General features: G+C 38.8%; 1 protein-coding gene across 1 annotated transcript in view; it reads left to right on the top strand.

Moving 5' to 3' along the window:
* Positions 1-21,209, top strand: part of EYS (EGF-like photoreceptor maintenance factor) — a gene marked incomplete at its 5' end in the record, with an annotated part of 885,136 nt that overhangs the window by 815,961 nt on the left and 47,966 nt on the right. The window contains one exon of the mRNA XM_007449587.1: positions 5,831-6,005. Within this exon, the coding sequence (XP_007449649.1) occupies positions 5,831-6,005 (175 nt within the window). The remainder of the gene's footprint in view (positions 1-5,830; positions 6,006-21,209) is intronic.

Here is a 21,209-nt window from a genome sequence, read left to right on the forward strand (position 1 = left end):
AACACAGCAAGTCTCAGGGTGTTGCAATGTCATGCCAGCCTATGCTGCCACAGGCTCACCCTGCATTCCAATTATGTCTACCGTACATCTCCCTCTCCCTGGCCTGAATGAGAAAGAGCCCCCTAATCAGCCGCTGCTTTAACCCCATCCTGTCTGGGTGGGAACAGATGGCTGAGGGCAACCTACACGCAGAGCTCTGGCCAAATCCAAAGCTCAACCCCAGGAGGTGTGCGAACAAAGAAGAAAAAGGGAAATTTCTCCCAGCAGCCTCAGGAGCAGTGAATTAAAACCCCACAATCAACTTGATGTACCCTGAATCTGTGGAATACCTGAATAGACAAAGAATCATCCCAAATTGAGGAGATGGACTTTGGGAGCAATTGTAGACATGGGGTTTGCTGTCTACAACTGATTTGTTTCTGATTTTATGTTTATCTTAGTATAGTCGGTGGATTTGTTTATTGGTTTGGTTGCCCTCTTCTTTTTTAAAATTATTTTTATTATTATATATTTTAATTTTAATAATTTTATTTATTTATTTTTCTTTTTTTCTCCCCTTTCTTCTGAGCCTTGTGGCTGGCAGGGTCATGGTGCTCTGGCTTGGTGTCAGGCCTGAGTCTTTGAGGTGGCAGAGCTGAGTTCAGCAAACTGGACCAGCAGAGACCTCCCATTCCCACGTAATATCAACTGGCAAGAGCTCTCCCAGAGATCTCCACCTCAGTGCTAAGGTCCAGCTCCACCCAACAGCCAGCAAGCTCCAGTACTGGATAGCCCAGGCCAAACAACTAGCAAGACAGGAAAACACCCCACCTATTAGCAGAGAGGCTGCCTAAAACCATACTAAGTTCAGAGACACCCCAAATCACAGGATGAGACATGGTCCTGCCCACCAGAAAAACAAGATCCAGCCCCACCCACCAGAACACAGGCACCAGTCCCCTCCACCAGGAAGCCTACACAAGTCACTGAAACAACCTCACTCACTGGGGGCAGACACCAAAAGCAACGGGAACTACAAACCTGCAGCCTGCGAAAAAGAGATGCCAAAAACAGTATGTTAAAAAAAATGAGAAGACAGAGAAATATGCAGCAGATGAAGAAGCAAGGTACAAACCCACCAGATGGACCAAACGAAGAGGAAATAGGCAGTCTACGTGAAAAATAATTCAGAGTAATGATAGTAAAGATAATCCAAAATCTTGGAAATAGAATGGAGAAAATACAAGAAACTTTTAACAAGGAACTAGAAGATTTAAAGAGCAAACAAAAAATGATGAACAACACAATAAATGAAATTTAAAATTCTCTAAAAGGAATCAATAGCAGAAAACCTGAGGCAGAAGAGCTGATAAGTGACCTGGAAGATAAAAGAGAGGAAATAACTGTAACAGAGCAGAATAAAGAAAAAAGAATGAAAAGAATTGAAGACACTCTCAGAGACATTTGGGATAACACTAAACACACCAACATTTGAATTAGAGGGGTCTCAGAAGAAGAAGAGAAAAAAAAAAGGACTGAGAAAATATTTGAAGAGATTATAGTTGAAAACTTCCTTAACATGGGAAAGGAAATCGTAAATCAAGTTCAGGAAGCACAGAGAGTCCCATGCAGGATATATCCAAGGAGAAATACACCAAGACACATATTGATCAAACTATCAAAAATTAAGTACAAGGAAAAAATATTAAAAGCAGCAAGGGAAAAGCAAAAAATAACATACAAGGTAATCCCCATAAGGTTAACAGCTGACCTTTCAGCAGAAATTCTACAGGCAAGAAGGGAGTGGCAAGACATATTTAAAGTGTTGAAAGGGAAAAACCTACACCCAAGATTACTCTACCAAGCAAGGATCTCATTCAGATTCGAAGGATAAATTAAGACCTTTACAGACAGCGAAAGTTAAGAGAATTCAGCACCACCAAACCAGCACTAAACAAATGCTAAAGGAACTTCTCTAGGTGGGAAAAACAAGAGAAGGAAAAGACCTACAAAAACAAACCCAAAACGGTTAAGAAAATGGTAATACGAACATACATATCGATAATTACCTTAAATGTAAATGGATTAAATGCTCCAACCAAAAGATATAGACTGGTTGAATGGATACAAAAACAAGACCCATACATATGCTGTCTACAAGAGACCCACTTCAGACCTAGGGACACATTCAGACTGAAAGTGAGGGGATGGAAGAAGATATTCCATGTAAATGGAAATCAAAGAAAGCTGGAGTAACAATTCTCATATCAGACAAAATAGACTTTAAAATAAAGACTATTACAAGAGACAAAGAAGGACACTACATAATGATCAAGGGATAAATCCAAGAAGATATAACAACTGTAATTATTTATGCATCCAACATAGGACACCTCAATATATAAGGCAAATGCTAGCAGCTGTAAAAGGGGAAAACGAGAGTAACACAATAATAGTATGGGACTTTAATCCCTCACTTTACCATTGGACAGATCATCCATAATGAAAATAAATAAGGAAACACAAGCTTTAAATGGTACATTAAACAAGATGGACTTAATTGATATTTATAGGACATTCCATCCAAAAACAACAGGATACACTTTCTTCTCAAGTGCTCATGGAAAATTCTCTAGGATAGATCATATCTTGGGTCAAAAATCAAGCCTCAGTAAATTTAAGATAATTGAAGTCATATCAAGCATCTTGAAAAAGAAATAAAAGGAATCCAAATTAGAAAAGAAGAAAAACTGTCACAGTTTGCAGATGACATGATACTATACATAGATAATCCCAAAGATGCTACCAGAAAACTGCTAGAGCTAATCAATGAATTTGGTAAAGTAGCAGGATACAAAATGAATGAACAGAAATCTCTTGCATTCCTATACACAAATGATGGAAAATCTGAAAGAGAAATTAGGCAAACACTCCTATTTACCATTGCAACAAAAAGAATAAAACACCTAGAAATAAACCTACCTAAGGAGACAAAAAACCTGTATGCAGAAAACTATAAGGCACTGATGAAAGAAATTAAAGATGATACAAACAGATGGAGAGATATACCATGTTCTTGGATTGGAAGAATCAGCACTGTGAAAATGACTATACTATCCAAAGCAATCTACAGATTCAATGCAATCCCTATCAAACTACCAATGGCATTTTTCACAGAACTAGAACAAAAAAAATTAACCATTTATATGGAAACGCAAAAAAACAGGAGTAGCCAAAGCAGTCTTGAAAAAGAATAACAGATCTGGAGGAATCTGGCTCCATGACTTCAGACTATGCTACAAAGCTACAGTCATCAAGACAGTATGGTACCAGCACAAAAACAGAAATATAGATCAATGGAACAGGTTAGAAAGCCCAGAGATAAACCCATGCACATATGATCACCTTATCTTTGATAAAGGAGGCAAAAATATACAATGGAGAAAAGACAGCCTCTTCAATAAGTGGTGCTGGGAAAACTGGACAGCTACATGTAAAAGAATGAAATTAGAACACTCCCTAACACCGTATACAAAAATAAACTCAAAATGGATTACAGTCCTAAATGCAAGGCCAGAGAATATAAAACTCTTAGAGGAAAATATAGGCAGAACACTCCATGACATAAATCATAGCAAGATCCTTTTTGACCCACCTCCTGGAGAAATGGAAATCAAAACAAAAATAAACAAATGAGACTTAATGAAACTTAAAAGCTTTTGCACAGTAAAGAAACCATAAACAAGATGAAAAGACAACCCTCAGAATGGGAGAAAATATTTGCAAATGAAGCAACTGACATAGGATTAATCTCCAAAGTATACAAGCAGCTAATGCTGTTCAATATCAAAAATTCAACCCAATCAAAAAAATGGGTGGAAGATCTAAGTAAATATTTCTCCAAAGAAGACATACAGATGACCAACAAACACATGAAAAGATGTTCAGCATCACTAATTATTAGAGAAATGCAAATCAAAACTACAATGAGATATCACTTCACACTGCTTAGAATGGACATCATCAAAAAATCTACAAACAATAAATGCTGGAGAGGGTGTAGAGAAAAAGGAACCCTCTTGCACTGTTGGTGGGAATGCAAATTGATATAGCCACTATGGAGAACAATATGGAGGTTCCTTAAAAAACTAAAAATAGAACTACCATATGACCCAGCAATCCCATTACTGGGCATATACCCTGAGAAAACCATAATTCAAAAAGAGTCATGTAGGGCTTCCCTGGTGGCGCAGTCTTTGAGAGTCTGCCTGCCGATGCAGGGGACGCGGGTTTGTGCCCCGATCGGGGAAGATCCCACATGCCACAGAGCGGCTGGGCCCATGAGCCATGGCCGTTGAGTCTGGGCATCCAGAGCCTGTGCTCCACCACGGGAGAGGCCACAACAGAGAGAGGCCTGCATACTGCAAAAAAAAAAAGAGTCATGTACCATAATGTTCATTGCACACTATTTCCAGTAGCCAGGACATGGAAGCAACCTAAGTGTCCATCAACAGATGAAGGGATAAAGCAGGTGTGGCACATATATACAATGGAATATTACTCAGCCATAAAAAGAAAAAAATTGAGTTATTTGTAGTGAGGTGGATGGACCTAGAGTCTGTCATACAGAGTGAAGTAAATGAGAAAGAGGAAAACAAATACCATATGTTAACACATGTATATGGAATCTAAAAGAAAAAAATAAAGGTTCTGACAAACCTAGGGGCAGGACAGGAATAAAGATGCAGATGCAGAGAATGGACTTGAGGACACAGGGAGTGGGAAGTGTAAGCTGGGACGATGTGAGAGAGTAGCATTAACATATATACAGTACCAAATGCAAAATCGATAGCTAGTGGGAAGCAGCTGCATAGCACAGGGAGATCACCTTGGTGATGGGTGGGAGTGGTGGGATATGGAGGGTGGGAGGGAGATGCAAGAGGGAGGAGATATGGGAATATATGTATACTTATAGCTGATTCACTTTTTTATACAGCAGGAACAAACACAACATTGTAAAGCAATGTTGTACTTTATTGTACTCCAATAAAGATGTTAAAAAATAAAAATAACAAAAGCATTTTATTATTTATTTCCTTTAAAAATGAAGCAGACAATAAAGTCTTGCATTGTGGTGCCTGTGAAGAGGCGTGTGTCCCCGTGTTTGGTGCGGGAGACATAACTGTGCAAAATATCCACGACACTTGGGCACACTGCAAAGCACCCATATCTGTTACCCTAGTAGTTTTCCTTCTGGAAATTTATACTAAGGAAATACTTAGCAAATGCACATGGTATACATGTAATAAATTTCTTATAGCATTATTTTAAATACCAAAAAAAAGGAAATGAGTCAATAGTTCAATAATTGAAATTTAATTAAGTATATTATGATCTAAGAGACTATTATGCTATCATTTAAAAATAGTTAATGCTATGAGAAAATAATTAAAGGTATTTATGCTCTACAAATTTTTGGTACAATATATACATTAAATATTTAATGCAATATTCTACTTTTGTTTGAAAGAAAATACAACTAAGCATAGAAAAAAACTCTGTATATATATATATATATATATATATATATATATATATATGTATATGTATATGTGTATATATATATATATATTTCTCAAAATGTTAATAACTGTTTTCTCTGGAGTGGTGATATGGTAGATGACTTTATTTTTCACCCTGTGCTTCTTTTTTGTTTTGTTTTGTTTTTTATTAAATTAGCATGTATTACTTTATTTTGAAAAATGTTCCTTTAAAAATGAAAAATAATTGTCTTCTTGTTTTATCCATTTCTTCCATTTTTTAAACTGAAGTATTTTTTTCTCTTTTCAAGGTTGTATTTTTACTCTGCAAGTTCGCACTAAGAAGAAGGGCCATTTCAGAAGCCTGGGGACGCCTGAGGGCCACCCAAATGCTGGGCGCAGCGTTGGCCAGTGTGATGCTTCTCCTTGTCGCTTGATGAAATGTGGCAACGGTGGCACGTGTGTGGAGCAGGGATCGACTGTTTAGTAAGTGCGACATTATTAGGAAAGAATGTGGCAGGTTGTTTGCATTCTACCTGGTCCTCTACTTGTGCAAACTAGGAACACAAACTGACACTTATTTAAAATATTTTTATGGAGACTTGCTAGATGACTGGGGGACAGATAAAGGCAACTAGAGATGGATCAGCAGAGCATTTATGATAATGAAAATGAATCACTACATCTCATTACAGGAAAAAATAGACTATCTTAAATTCATGGTGTTGAGAGTGTTGCCAGAGATGTTCGCCATACAAGGGTTTACAAGGGCTTACATTTGTGATTTGCTTTTATATTTGGGTTTGGGCTCCTTTAGAAAGGAGCCTCTCCTCTCTAGGTGGACCCCAGCAAAGCTGCACAGTTTGGTTTCTGAACTACTTTAATATAAAACAAAATGTGAGTCTGTTGAGTGGGAAGAAAATAAACAAAGGAATGTTGTCTTATAAATAAGTTACTTCGTTGAGCATGTCCCCTGTGCATAAGTGGTATATGATGGGCTCCGGGAATACACCAAATAAAGAGGAAGGAAGCTCTCTGTCCTTCAGTTCCTTCCACTGTAGCTACTCATACATTTCTATGTCTAATACACGCATGAGATGGATAGAAAACTGATTTGTCAAAGTTTTTCTCCCAGGACACATCAGAAGGTATGACTCACTGCTAACATGGGCTGACTGCAAAGCAGTGGGGCAGTGGGGTATCAGAGGCTCCCCTGGAAGACAGGGGAGAGCACACGTAGTTTAGAAAGCCCTGAACAGTTCTCCTCCACCTCCACACTAGGAAATGATCAAAAACAAAGTGCAAAGTTCAAAGAACTTATCATCACTGTACCTTGGGCTGGAGAGAAAGCATATAGGAGGTGGGGGGAGGAGATGGTCACTAGATCTTCCTGTTTCTTACCAAAAGCACTACAGTGACTTCTCAGGACATGTAAAATAATACGTAAACCCTTCCCCATGAGCTATAAAGCCCTACATGATCTGGCCCCGGCCCCCTCGGACCATCTCTCTTCCTCCTCACTCGCTACAGTTAACGTACTTTTATCTTTTGAACACACCAAGCTCATTTCTGTTTCTAAACCTTCATGCTATGTCTTCCAGCTGGAGGACCTTCACCTTCAGTCTCCATCTGGCTGCCTCCTTCTTGTCATTGTCTCACCTCCTCATAATGGGACTCCCTTAGACCAGCCCAAAACTATCCCTCCCTCCGATCATTCTCTATCACATTATCATATTTTACTTTCTCCATAATATATCATTGTCCTATTTTGTTTATTTATTGTTTGTTTATATATTGGCTATTATTTTTCCCTGAGAATGGGCCTGATCTCTCATATTACCAGTGTATCTTCATACCTAGAAGAGTGCCTAACATAGAACAGGCATTCATTAAGTATTTGTTCATTTAATGAATCAATGAAAAAGTAGAAGGTATCTTAATTCCAAAAGTTCTAAGCAAACGTACAAATGGAAGGACAAGTATGGTGACCCCATGCTCACGTTAATGAAGCCAAATTGACTAAACTGGATAGTCTACTGATTGGCTATGAGAAATGGACAGAGGAAGTATAGAAGGATACAAAACTTACATGAAATATAACAGATTTGATTTACATCAAAAATGAGATGCAGACAGTTCCTGAGCAGGAAAGAGCCATGGTAAAGACAGATGTATGCAAGTTATCTCAACATCCCTTTGCAGGATGGTAATATTGGGGAGTTACTGGGAGACAGATTTGGAAATCCAAAATAGCCATAGATAAGGAAACAAAACATTAATTTAGAAGATATTGCAGAGAAATATTCATGGTGTTTTGTGATCTACTGAATATGAGATTGTGGCAGGAGGGCTTGTAGGGAGTCAAGTCTAAATTAATCCAAACTAAGTATGAATAAGTTTGCTATGTTTTGGGATGTCCAAGATACCTAATGTGCTTTGTAATATGTTAAAAGTGTTAGCTGAATTTTATGGAAAATTTTTAAGAAAAACATGTATAGCTTGATCAAGTCCATGGAAGTGCTAGGGACAAGCCCTGAGGCTTGTGATACCACCATCAGAGAACAATATTTTTTGGCATTAGCTTTACCATTATGATTTTATCTTTACTTATTTACAATTTTTACTAAAACCTCTTACTTGCTTTACAACTTATGCAGTCTATTTGTCCCATAACTAAGCTTAATTATTTATTTATTTATTTTTAAGCTTAATTATTTAGAGGCACAAATTTACCTCATTTTATCTAAAGAAATCTGGTCATTCTTCAGGTGACTTACTAGGTGTTTTTGTTATTTTTTAATGTGATAATAAATAAACTGCTAATAATAAAGAATGTAATAATTCAGAATGGGAAGTGGCAGGAAGAAAGCACATGGAGTTGAAGGTGAAGGCAGGAGATCCATCCCAGCTCTTCATTATCCCTGTGGAACAAAGGCCCTACAGGTGTCCATTTCAGAGCCACATGTGTTTATCCTGAATATATGGCACCAAGTTTAGATATGTTGTCAACCCAAGTTCATGTGCCCAATGCACATGGAGGCCAAACAAACTGAAACACCCAAGTTTGGAGCAGAGAAATGTTTATTGCAAGGCCAAGAAAGGAGAATGGGCAGCTCATGTTCATAATGCCCAAACTCTCCAATGGTTTGGAGGCAGGAAAGCTGCAGCCAGGTCCAAGAACAGCCTCCTTATGTATAGACATTAGGCAGAAGGCAAAGCCATCTCCCAGTTTTGCACTAAATGAGGCCATGACACAAGGAGAAATGGCATCTAAAACAGAAAATCTGTAACATCTGAGCAAGAAACTCTGACCATGAAAATTGTGGAGCATGCACTTTGCAGTAAGAGATAGATAGGCTTCAGGTTAATCTGTTGCAGCAGGTTGCATGTTGACCCTTTGAGATAAACTACTATTAGTATGATGAGCCCTAAACAGATGAAAGATGAGGAGGCCCACCTCAGTCTCCACATTCTTGTGGTCAAGGAGGTTTCCCAGCCTGACACACACACAGAGGGTGTCTCTAGCTGTCCTCTAGTAGCCTTGGACACATTGTAACATCATTATAATATCATTAGCATTGCAGTTTTTACACACCTCCACCCCATGAGTTTTCACTTAACGTGCTCATGGGAAAGATTCAAAATGGTGCCTGGTGGAAGCCCAAATAAGAAATTGCAGACAATGTGATCATAGGGGAGGGAAAGGGGAGGCACCCTCATCTAAATCTGGAAGATTAACCCCATATTAACAACCTAGGCTGTCCCTATCCTGTGTTCCTCACTCTGAAGGACATTCATGCTCTTCTTCTCCAAGTGTGTAACTTTCGCTCCTGCCCTAAATAAACTGCTTCTTGGTGCACTCTCCCACACGTACTGTGCTTCTAATAAACTCTGTGCCTTATAACCTTGGTCTCTTTGTGGAATTATTTCTCCAGAGAAGCAAGAGCCAAGGTCCTCTCACCTGCCAAAATCAATTTTGGGGTAAGAATTTTTACAGGCAAAATTTGTGGGAGGGCTGCAGGGTGTGTGACTTTCTTCTGATTGGTTGGTGGTGAGGTAACAGGGTGGTGTCCCAGGAATCTCAGTCATTGGCTTTCTGGTTCCAACCAGTCTGGGTCCACATGCTTGTGCTCAGCCTGGAGTTACCATTGTCCACGTGGGTGGGAGCCTTAGTTCCTGTAGAAGAACTCAGAGACATGTGTCAGGTTGTTATGTATATCAGCCAAGGAAGAACCAGGACCCTGCCCTATCCTGCACTGTTGCTTCTTTCTGCATTTCCTTACTCTCCTAATTAATAACTCTTTGAATCTACCCTTTGGAACTCAGGGGAGGCCAAAGAGACTGAAAGTCTTTTTCCTACAAGCAAGAAACAAGGGACATGGAAAGGTTTTGTGTTCCAGAAGGGCCCCCCAGTGTCCTGCTCAGTTTAATCCCCTTTTCTTTGATACTCCTCAATCTTGAGGGGAATAGGATTGGACAAGAAAGGGAACAACGTTTTGGATAGAGAGGTGAACTACAAACTCATCAGAGGAGCTCGGTTTTAGGGGGACTCAAGTTTCAGATAGACACTTAGAACTATTTGCAAATGATTTTGATTAATAAAGAACATTTTCTTGATTTGTGATAACAAAAGTAATACCTTACAATTGACCAGCACTTTGGCTAACAAAGCACTTTTTCCTTACATTATTTCCATTGCTCCTAATTAAAACTCTCTAAATTAGTCAGGGCAATTATCCTGGTCCCAATTTCACGGATGGGACACTAAGCCCCAGAGATTATGAGTGAACCAAGATGAGGCCTGAGAGCCTTGTAAGTAGTTCCACAGGACCCAAAACCAAATCTTCAGTCTCTGAGTCAAGATTCTCTACAGAACCTAAATAGTAAGGACCATTTTTAAGATAATGTAACAAAAGCTCTTTATCTGCTGGATGTAATCTGTTCATTTATTCTTAATTTTTTAAAAACAATGTTAAAGATATACCTTCAAATGGCATTTTGTATTTTCTCCAAGTTGGAAGTACCTTCCCTGATAACACATACCCTGGAGATTTCATGAGTTCCTGTGTGTGTGGAAAGTTGTGTCTCACAGCCTAACAGGAGAGTCTTGATCTGAATAAAAAGTAGACTTGAGTAATAATGTACGACGGGAGTGATACCACTGACACGTTTCCTAACAAGATCCTAAAGTCTTTCTCATTGAAATTGTGACCAATGTTTGGGATCATCTTATTGATATAACAACAAAATACTTAGTATATTAACTACATGTGAAGCATTACTGTAGAGTCAGAAATAGCTCTTGTGACTATTATATAATGACATTAAAATTATGGCTCCCTGAACTTAAAAGACGTGAATGTATGGTGTAAACTATACCTCAATAGAACTATTTAAAAATATTAATGTTTCCACTCATGGACATTTAGCTCCAGTAACAGCAGAAGTTTAAGGAGAATTTTATTCTTTTTGACAGTTTTTGTAATTCTGTTCTAATCTCAATAAGAATCCTCTTTTTAAAGGAAAAAGATGTGGGGTTTTAGGGGGGCTTTTTTGTGGTACGCTGGCCTCTCACTGTTGTGGCCTCTCCCGTTGTGGAGCACAGGCTCCAGACGGGCAGGCTCAGTGGCCATGGCTCACGGGCCCAGCTGCTCTGCGGCATGTGGGATCTCCCCGGACCGGGGCATGAACCCATGACCCCTGCATTGGCAGGCAGACTCTCAACCACTGCACCACCAGGGAAGCCCAAAGATGTGGTTTTGTAACATACTTTTCAATAGTGTTTAAGAAGTTTTCCTCTATACTTGACCTAGTCCCAGGCTCTTAATTTTATATGACTCTATGTTTTTTCACCCAAAGCAGAGTAATATTAAATTGAATTTCTAGGTAACATTATAGACAACTCAAAACTAAAGTTCAGTCTTTTCCTGAAAAATAACTAACGTACATAATAAAATATTTTTTAAATGCTCAAGAGGCAAGTCCTAACTCAGAGGCATAAATTTCAGTGTTTGGAATCAATTTTAAAAGCTAAATCTGAAAGGTGGTCAAAATGTCTCAACAATGCACAGCTTAATGGTATAAAATTTTTTTAAAAGAACTCAAAATTCTCCCCTGTAGTTCTGTGCCTCCCAGCTGGGGGTGGGAGGCATTGTTCCCATGCCAAGTAAGGAGGGGTGGGGTCCGATGAGGCTGGACCCAGCGCTGGGCTCCAGCAGACTGAACAAAGCCCTGCTTTCCTGCTCCAAATACATCAGCACACACAGACCCAGCTGCATTCGAATGCAATGTCTCCAATGAGAGGAGGATAACAAGGCAGTATTACATCCCAGTATTACATCCCAGTAAGGCCTTTGTGCTCCTGGGATGAACTCTGATGCAACAGGAAAAACATAATAAACTATTGCTGTTGTTAGTAGGTAGCCAAGGTTTGAAAACACTTTTTTCTTTAGTTCTAACTTAGCCCTATATGTTCACGTTTGGTACAATGTGTTCCTTTTTTTTTTTTTTTGACCTAGCATTTCCACTTGCAGGACACTGTCTTAGTGAAATAGTTAAGCAAGTGCATAGTATATATGTTCAGTGTATGTGGCATTGTTTTTTTTTGGGGGGGGGTGTTTGCTTTTTAATTGGGGTACAGTTGTTTTACAATGTTTAGTTTCTACTGTACAGCAAAGTGGAGCTCCCTGTACTATACAGCAGGTTATTAGTTATCTATTTTATACATATTAGTATATATATGTCAATCCCAATCTCCCAGTTCATCCCACCCTCCACCCCCCACCCTGATACAATGTGTTCTTAAGCAGATTTTACTTCATTTAAGTTGCACTTTGCTTAACCCTAAAATCATATTTTGACAGTGACTGAGGGCAATATGCAGATGAGTTCCTTTAAGAAAAGCACAGTGTAGGAAAAGCAAATCTTAGAAAACCAAGCTAGATGTAAAACTGAGCAGCACAGACAGTAAGTACAATAGGAATTCAGAGAATGTGGATGTAAAATGTGAATCATCAGAGATTTATACTAAGTTCATAAATGAGGTATACTTACAACATAAACTGATCAGTGAACACAAAAGTTCAGTGACCCAGGGTTTCCTAATTATTGGCTCACAGATGCCTTTAAGAATCAGGTGAAAGCTAAAAATCCTTTCCCCTGAGCAATGAACATACTTAGGACACAAAATTTACATAAAATTTTAGAGGTTTACAAACTCCTTAGATCCCAATCAGAGAGACCCCTAAACTCTCCAAATTAAGAATTCTTTGCTTCTGTACATTTCATCCAACAGTACTTAGTCCTGTTTTCCAGCACTCCCCTACTGGACTATGTGATTGTTTGCCAAGTAGTGTCCTGTTGCCTGAACTCTCCTTACTCTAATCCAGGTTGGCTCCTCCTAAAAGCCTCTTTGCTCCTATCACTTTCCCACCCAAAATTTTGTCTTTTATTGTCAAAGCAACACAGTGTAAATCCTTTAATCTGTCAGGCAGGGTGTATCATGACCGGATGTCAACCTATCTGTTCCTGCTATAATTTTTTTCCCTGCAGTATACTCAGATTAATTGTATCACCCTATCCAGTCTCTGGAGAAACACTCCCCTTACCAAGCAACCAACTGCATGCAGCTAGATTGGTAACTCACTACCCTGAATTAGTTTTTCCTCCTTTCCCCCTACTTTGCTTTTCCTTCACTCTTGCTTACTTGCCAGAGGGTTCCTTATTTCCTTGGAATTGCTTTTAGTCTCTATTTTCTAGGGATTCCAAGTTAAGACAGATAGTATTTCTTAACTATGAGATTAGCAAAGAGCTAAAAAAAAATTGACTCATCTAGTGGTGAGGCTGTAGAGAAACAGACACTGAAGTTTACTAGAGCAAACTCTATTTGTTAAAGCAAAAGATGTTAATCCCTAGATTGTAAAGCTGAACAGTGGAGGACTCTGTAGCTATAAAGAAAGAATCCTTATCTTTTGCTATGGAGTGATCCTCAGGATACATTAGGTGAATAAAGGGTAAAGAAACATGTAAGAAAAGGGAATGATAGTTAGATGTAGATAAATAGATATAAGTATATACATATAGATACACATAACACACATACACATATGCTCATTATTTTTTTAAGAAAAGAAAGGAAGATTACAGAAAAAAATTATAGATAGTTACTTATAGAATGAGGAAGAGAACAAGGGAAAGTGATAGGATGAAAGCTAGGCTTTTCAAAATACAATTTGCTTTACAGTTTTACTGGGGATTAGGTAAATGTTTCACCTGGTAAATCAAAAAATGAAAAAGAGTAATTCTTAAACATTGAAAGAAAATAAGAAAATAAATGAATTTAACTGTATTTCAAGTTGGTGCCATAACCAAGTATAGAGATTTAGTTCAATTGATTTTTAAAGTATTTTAGCTGTACAGTAGGTCATAGTCTAAGGACAAAAAGAATCATAAAGCTATCCTAAATTGCATCCTGTGGTCTTGATATTAGTGGTAGCACTGTTATTGTTATTTTGGAACTACAGATAAAAATAGCTAGATAGCAAGATTCTAGATGGCTGGCTGGCTGGATGGATATAAACAAAATTAGTAATTATGTTAATATTTACTAATTATGTTAATATCATTAGGAACAAAGATCTTCAGCATAAGAGAAAAGAGATATAGACATAAAATGAAAGAAGTAAGAATCTTTTCATCTTTATTTTGAACTAGAAATAACATATGAATTCATGACTTAATTTTCTCTTTCTAAAAAACGTATTCCTTAGCTATGTCCACTAAAGTAACCTAGAAACAATAATAACCCAGCAGCAATGAATAGCTCTAGTGTCAAAATTGTCATCTCCAAATGCCATTTTTGACTAAAAATAAATCAGGACTTCTTGGAGACTTGGACATTCAAGTCTGGGGTAGGAAATGTATGCTATGAGCCTGGATGTCTTCTTGTGCCTGAAAGCGAGAGATATCAAAGACTACTAGGGCCGTTGGAAAAGAAGACAGGAGCCAGCTTAAGGAGACTCCCACTGACCAAAGATGGGACTTCAGAAATACACAGAATAACGTCTGTGTTGGCTTTAAACATGCCAGTATGTAAGTGCACATAGTTGTTATGATACTCCACCCACCCCCACCAAGGGAGGAAAAGAAACTTGTCTCCCTAGAGGTTGCTAGTGCACCACTCACTTATTCTGCAGTTTGATAAAGAGAAAGTGTTCAACCTTCCTTTCCTATCAAGACTGTATTGCAGGAATGGTAGCCAGCTTCCAAGCAGCCCACAGGGATTCTTGTCCCTGGTAGACACATCCTCCTGCAGTCTCCTCCCACCTGAGTAGGCTGACCTGTGCAAATAATAGGATATTCTGGAAATGACAGTTTATGACTTCTGCCTTCCTTAAACTATTAAATTTAACAGTTAAATGATCCTATCCACTGAACAGTTTTAATAATAGTCACACTGTATTTCATCTACCCCCTGGGGCAGTGGGATAGAGAATGAGTTTGCAGGTGACAAAGCCTGAAAACACAGTGACTTATTATGAGTCATTATAATAAATGTTTATTGTTGCTTTAAGCCATTAAGCTCTGAGGTAATTTATTGTGCAGCAATAGATAACACTAAATAATATTAACTAGCCAGACAGTGGATGAGGAGTAACTTTTAATAGAGCTGAGCTAACAGTGCAGAATAAATAATAGAAATGAGAAATACCATTTTGTAACCACCAAGGAAATAATGGCTGCTTGAACTACTTAGTGAAAGGTTGATAGAAAACTATACAATGGTTGTATCAAGCTGACGCCACTTGAACCAACTGATCAGTCATAACATAATTAAATGTAGAACAAGCATTGTGTGCCTCTAACGTGATGTATTTAGAACTGCACAGCCCCACCCATAAAGCAGCCCAAATGTGAATCTAATAAAGCCTCTATGAGAAATATGGGCAATAGAGGAAAACAAGCTAACTAACATTATAAGGATATAAACAGCCAAATCCAGAATGGAAAATTCTACTGGACAAGTGACACAAAAATAGCATGTGTGGGAAGAAATGCAGAGGGAGAATTTTTATCTCAGTAACAAACCTTAAGACACATACTGTGTTGGCTTCCCTGGTGGTGCAGTGGTTGAGAATCTGCCTGCCAACACAGGGGACATGGGTTCGAGCTCTGGTCTGGGAAGATCCCACGTGCTGCCAAGCAACTAGGCCCGTGAGCCACAACTACTGAGCCTGCGCATCTGGAGCCTGTGCTCTGCAACAAGAGAGGCCGCGATAGTGAGAGGCCCCCGCACTGCGATGAAGAGTGGCCCCCACTTGCCACAACTAGCGAAAGCCCTCGCACAGAAACGAAGACCCAACACAGCAAAAATAAATAAATAAATTACTAAACTCCTACCCCCAACATCTTCTTAAAAAAAAAGACACATACTGTGCAGGTGCATTTGTGGAACTTATTTGGGTTCTGATGAATTGTCAAAAACACATTTTTTCAAGACAATCATAATTAACTGAACACAAAAATTAGATGACAGGAATTAGTGTTAATTTTGTTGGGTCTGATAATACTATTGTGGTTTTCTTTTTTAAAGTTTCTTGTCTGTTAGTGATACATACTATGGTATTTACAGATAAAGTAGGACTTGCTTCAAAAGATTTTGGCAAGGGCTTTCCTGGTGGCGCAGTGGTTGAGAGCCCACCTGTCGATGCAGGGGACACGGGCTCGTGTCCCAGTCCAGGAAGATCCCACATGCCGCGGAGCAGCTGGGCCCGTGAACCATGGCCGCTGAGCCTGCGCGTCCGGAGCCTGTGCTCCACAATGGGAGAGGCCACAACAGTGAGAGGCCTGCATACCGCAAAAAAAAAAAAAAAAAACGATTTTGGCGAAAAAACAGTTGTGGAGAAAGAAACAGTGAAACTAAAGAGCTGAGAATTGATAACTTGAAGCGGGCAATGGGTTCAAGGAGGTTCATTGATACTATTTTTTTCTACTTTTGTATACATTTGAATTAAAAAACAATAGTACACATAATTCACATTTTGTCTAATTCGTAAAATTCATAAGGTATAAAATAAAAAATATATATTCATGATTGCACCAGTTATAGATAACTACCTTTAAAATTGGGGGATGTTTTATTCCGATCTTTCCCCATCTTCAGTTCTTAGCTGCCGAAACAAAGTAAATCCATTATTTGGTGCCACCTATGGAAAATGTATTTGAAGGATGTAAATTATAAATTAAATTCCTACTTTCTGTTCCTCTGTTATTGAAGTAGCTGGAAAATAAGAGTCAAAAGTAAGGATTCAGTGTAGATTTTATCAAGCCTCCTTATTACTGTGGTTTAAGGGGAATAACTTTTCTCTCTTGGTTTTTGTGTAACTCAGATGTCATTCACTTTCTATAAGATCCTTGAGATCTGCATAAACTATGAAAGTCCAAAGACCTTTCCAAGATTAATGCAGATTCCAGGAGAAAGGTGAATGTTCTCAAAGCCATCTCTGATTCCATGGTCCTGCTTCCACCCACACAGCCTCTACTCTGGACCATGTATGCCTAAAAGTGACAATCAACCTCTTTGACTTCTACTAAGTTTACAAGGCCACTCTCACTTTGAGATGAATCAGACTGTTTATGTTGGTGCAGGGGGACAGGATGCATGCAGATATAGAAGGGAAAAGTTTATATCCACCTAAACAACTCTCATCCTGTGTTTTGGTCATCCCACCATAGCAGTGAATACATGGCCATTCCACCCCATCTCTTTGTCTTCTTGTCGTTGCTTCATTTTGCTCCAAATGACTCTCTTGGTTAGAATAAACCAAATTTCCCTCCTGGCCTTGGCCAGAGCAATTTAGCTATTTTCTTTTTATAGTACAGGTTTATGCTCACATCAGTGCAACTAGGGTCCACCATCTACTCCAAGCAGCTCACCTAGAGAGTTTCCCAAAGACAATTCTCTCTTTAAGAGGAGTTGAGTCCAACTGTTAACATAATACGTTTGGGCACTTACCTGGAGAACAGAACCATTAGTATTGAGGCCCACAGATGGCTGCCAGTACTTTTTTTTTTTTTTTTTTTTTTTTTTTTTTTCAAATTCCTTTTCAAATTCTACTTAGTCCTACATGATACCTTTTTGTTTTTTTTTGTTTGTTTTGTTTTTTTGTTTTTTTTTTTCTTGCGTTATGCGGGCCTCTCACTGTTGTGGCCTCTCCCATTTGCGGAGCACAGGCTCCGGACGCGCAGGCTCAGTGGCCATGGCTCACGGGCCCAGCCGCTCCGCGGCATGTGGGATCTTCCCGAAACGGGGCACGAACCCGCGTCTCCTGCATCGGCAGGCGGACTCTCAAGCACTGCGCCACCAGGGAAGCCCTGCCAGTACTTTTATTAGTGTGTAAAGAGTAATTGCATCTCATCCTTCTTACTCCGTGAGGTATCATCAAAGAGTTTGGTGAGTGATCTCCCCAGCAAGGAATGGAAAGCCATAGGGTAACGTCAGCAGGGAGAGTGATGGTCGCCACCCTTCCCTGTAAGTACGTTGAGTCCTGACATGACCACATTCCAGTGCACAGGGAGGCCCGTTTGTTTTAGCACTTGTTTGTATATTTTTCAAAGGCTCAAATTTTGAGCATGTCATTTTGATATCCAATAAATTTTAGCAGATAAAATGATATCCATCATATCACACTTACATTATTCTCCCAACTTATTATTCAGATGGAAATAAGTTATATAGGAAAGCAAAGTGACATTAATGAAGCCATCCAACACAACAAATGGTCTAAGGAGGAGGAGATTCAGCTATGTTTCTCTTTTCCTTTAAATCATGGAGAAATATGTTATATGTGCAGAAGTGGAATCCTTCAGGCCATATGCTCCTGCATTGCTAAGTAACATGCATTTATTCCATTATTCATATGGCTTTATTATCACACCACATAGATTTCATTTTAAGTGCTGTATCTGTGATTTTCCTTATGCATAGAGAACTCACAAACCTGTAGCCATAAATTTCTTACAGATCTAGCTCAAGGTGAATTTTTTCCAAGAACTTTTTCTTTCTGCTCTCATCTCATAATGAGAATTCTAAAACTCTGCCCTCATTAGGCTCAATATGTATAAAAGGCTTTCTCTTATCCAAAGCAACCAGAATCTGTATGATGGGTAAACTGAAAAAATAGAGTAACCAGGGGTTATACTTTTCTAAGTCTCTTTCTCAACTGCACACTGAGGACTAATAATTACATTTATCTCATTGAATAAATATGAGAATGAAATGAGTTACTACATATAAAGTACTTTAAATGGTGCCTGGCACTAAAGTGAGGCCCAAATAATCTTTGAACAGTATATTTTACATGTATTACATATATATTATATAAATGCATTGTTATAAATAAATTATCATAAAGTCCTTAGGGGCAATACTATGTTTTCTGTTTTGTATTCACCGTGGTATAAAATAGAGTGGAGCATGGCACTCATTCTGTGGTGAAAAATTAGTAAGCAAGTAAATGATGTTTAAATGATACTAAAACAAAGAATATTAAACCTTCTATCATCTCATTTCCAATTAATTTTTATACATCAATGTTCATCCTAAACTTCAGAAGTCTTAGAATGGTCTAATTACAAGAAAGTTAAATTCATCATGTTGAATATGACTAACATTTTCTTCTGCATTATCACCTCTCCATGTTTAGAGGTAGAAGAACCTGAAAATTGTTCTTATGTATTAAGAATTGAGGATAGATAACATTTGGGGATTGGACCTGAGATAAGAAAACAGTTCTATGTATAATATCAATGATTCCTCAGGGGTTTTTTTTGTATTCTTAGCTACTATCTAGTGGATGCTTTAGCCCTTTGACTGCTGTTCTGCTTAACTCACAAATCTGTCTTACATTCTCAATATTCAACAAGTTCAAGAGCCAGTTCATTAGGTACTTAAAGGGAGATAAAAGGCCTGTTATCACCTGCTCTCACCTCCAACTTAGTATAACTAAAAGTAGATTTTTATATTTTCCTACTAAGCTATATTCTTCTCTGAATGTCCCTATTCCCAATAACTGCACCATATTCTTTCAGTCATTTAATCCTGAAACCCCAAAGTCTTCCAAGAGATTAAGAGAAAAAGAGTGGCAATTGTGATGGACCCCTCTCCCATCACCAGTCATGTAATTTGCTTACTGATCTGATCCTCAAGTCTCTGCCCCATAATATGAGGCTGAGGACAGGAGTCCCCTAGGAGGGCTGTCAGGAGGACTGAATGAGCCAACATACTTGACGTGCTTAGCAGGGTGCCTGGCACAGCTGAGCTCCGGAAACGTTTTCTGTTACTAGAATCTTTCATCTACGTACCAACACACCTACCAAGTGCTTCTCACACCCCCGTCAACCTTTCCATCCTCAGAGCCATTTACCTGTCCAGGCGATTCTGCATCCAGCTATCTCCCTAAACCAGTCATGACTCAGTCATTCACTTATTTATTCCCAGGATGTTCAATGAAAAGTTCCAATATGCCAGGAACTGCTTTAGGTCTTGGGCCTGCAACAGAGAGCAAAGAGCCCTGACCTCTACTCCCATGGAATTACTGATCTAGTGTAGGGTCAGCACGCCATGGCCTACAGGCCAAATCTTGTCCAGCCCCCATTTTTGTGAATAAAATCGGGATACGGCCACGTCCATTCATTTGTGGATTGTCTGGAGCGGCTTTCAACAGTTGGAAGAACTGAGTTATGGTTACAGAGTCTGACGGCCCACAAAACAAACTACAGTGCCAAAGCTCAGTAAGATCCCACCAAGAGTGAACCTACATCACTAGAGCATTTATGGGGTCATCCTATACATACCAGGTCAATATTCTTCAATATAGCTCATCATTCAGGTCACCCCCTGCACATCTCTGTGTCACTTACAGGTTGAACCCTCTCAGCCTGCTATGCAGTTTCCTTCTCCAGCCTACTCTTCTCCTGCCCCTTCCCCTCAATGCTCTCATTCTTGTTGGCAAATCTCACTTCAGCAGCCTTCCCTGAACTCATTAAGGTTGCTTAGGTGTCCTTCCAGTGGGCTCCAAGAGTATTCATTTTATCTCTTATCACATTGTATTAAAATTGTCTGCTTACCAGTGTGATCCCCTCTCAAACAGCGAGTCCATGAGGTCAAGAATGGGGGCTTATGTTTTGTGGAAGGCTCATTGCTCAGCACAGTGTCAGACACATAGCATGTAAAAAATGATAACAGGAAATATTGTGTAATGAATGAATATCTACCTCTCTTTGTTTTTTTCTGCTTTTCCCACTATGTGGACGCCCCGCACACATACCTCTCCAAAACCAATCTTCCTCAGGGAAGAATAGTAAACCTGTGATTAAAGGAACAGATGTTAATGAATTAATTTCAAGGTTTAGAAAAGATTATCTTCAAGTAAGTTTATAACATCCGTATTATATTATATCTAATGTGATTTAACATTTACTTAATAGTAAAATAAATATTTTACCATTGTCATGTCTGTCTCTAAGGCAGTGAGACTAATTTTGTTCTTAATTTTCTTTTTTCAAGTAAATAAAACTGAACCACTAGATGGTACAATCATCAATTTCAAAGGTAATGACATTGGAGAGGTTTCTTTTTTGTAATTGGTTAGACAATCTACTTTCATATAAAAGACCTTTACATATTTTATG

This window comes from Lipotes vexillifer, unplaced genomic scaffold (genome assembly GCF_000442215.2).
Source record: "Lipotes vexillifer unplaced genomic scaffold, Lipotes_vexillifer_v1.1 scaffold793, whole genome shotgun sequence".
NCBI lineage: Eukaryota > Metazoa > Chordata > Mammalia > Artiodactyla > Lipotidae > Lipotes > Lipotes vexillifer.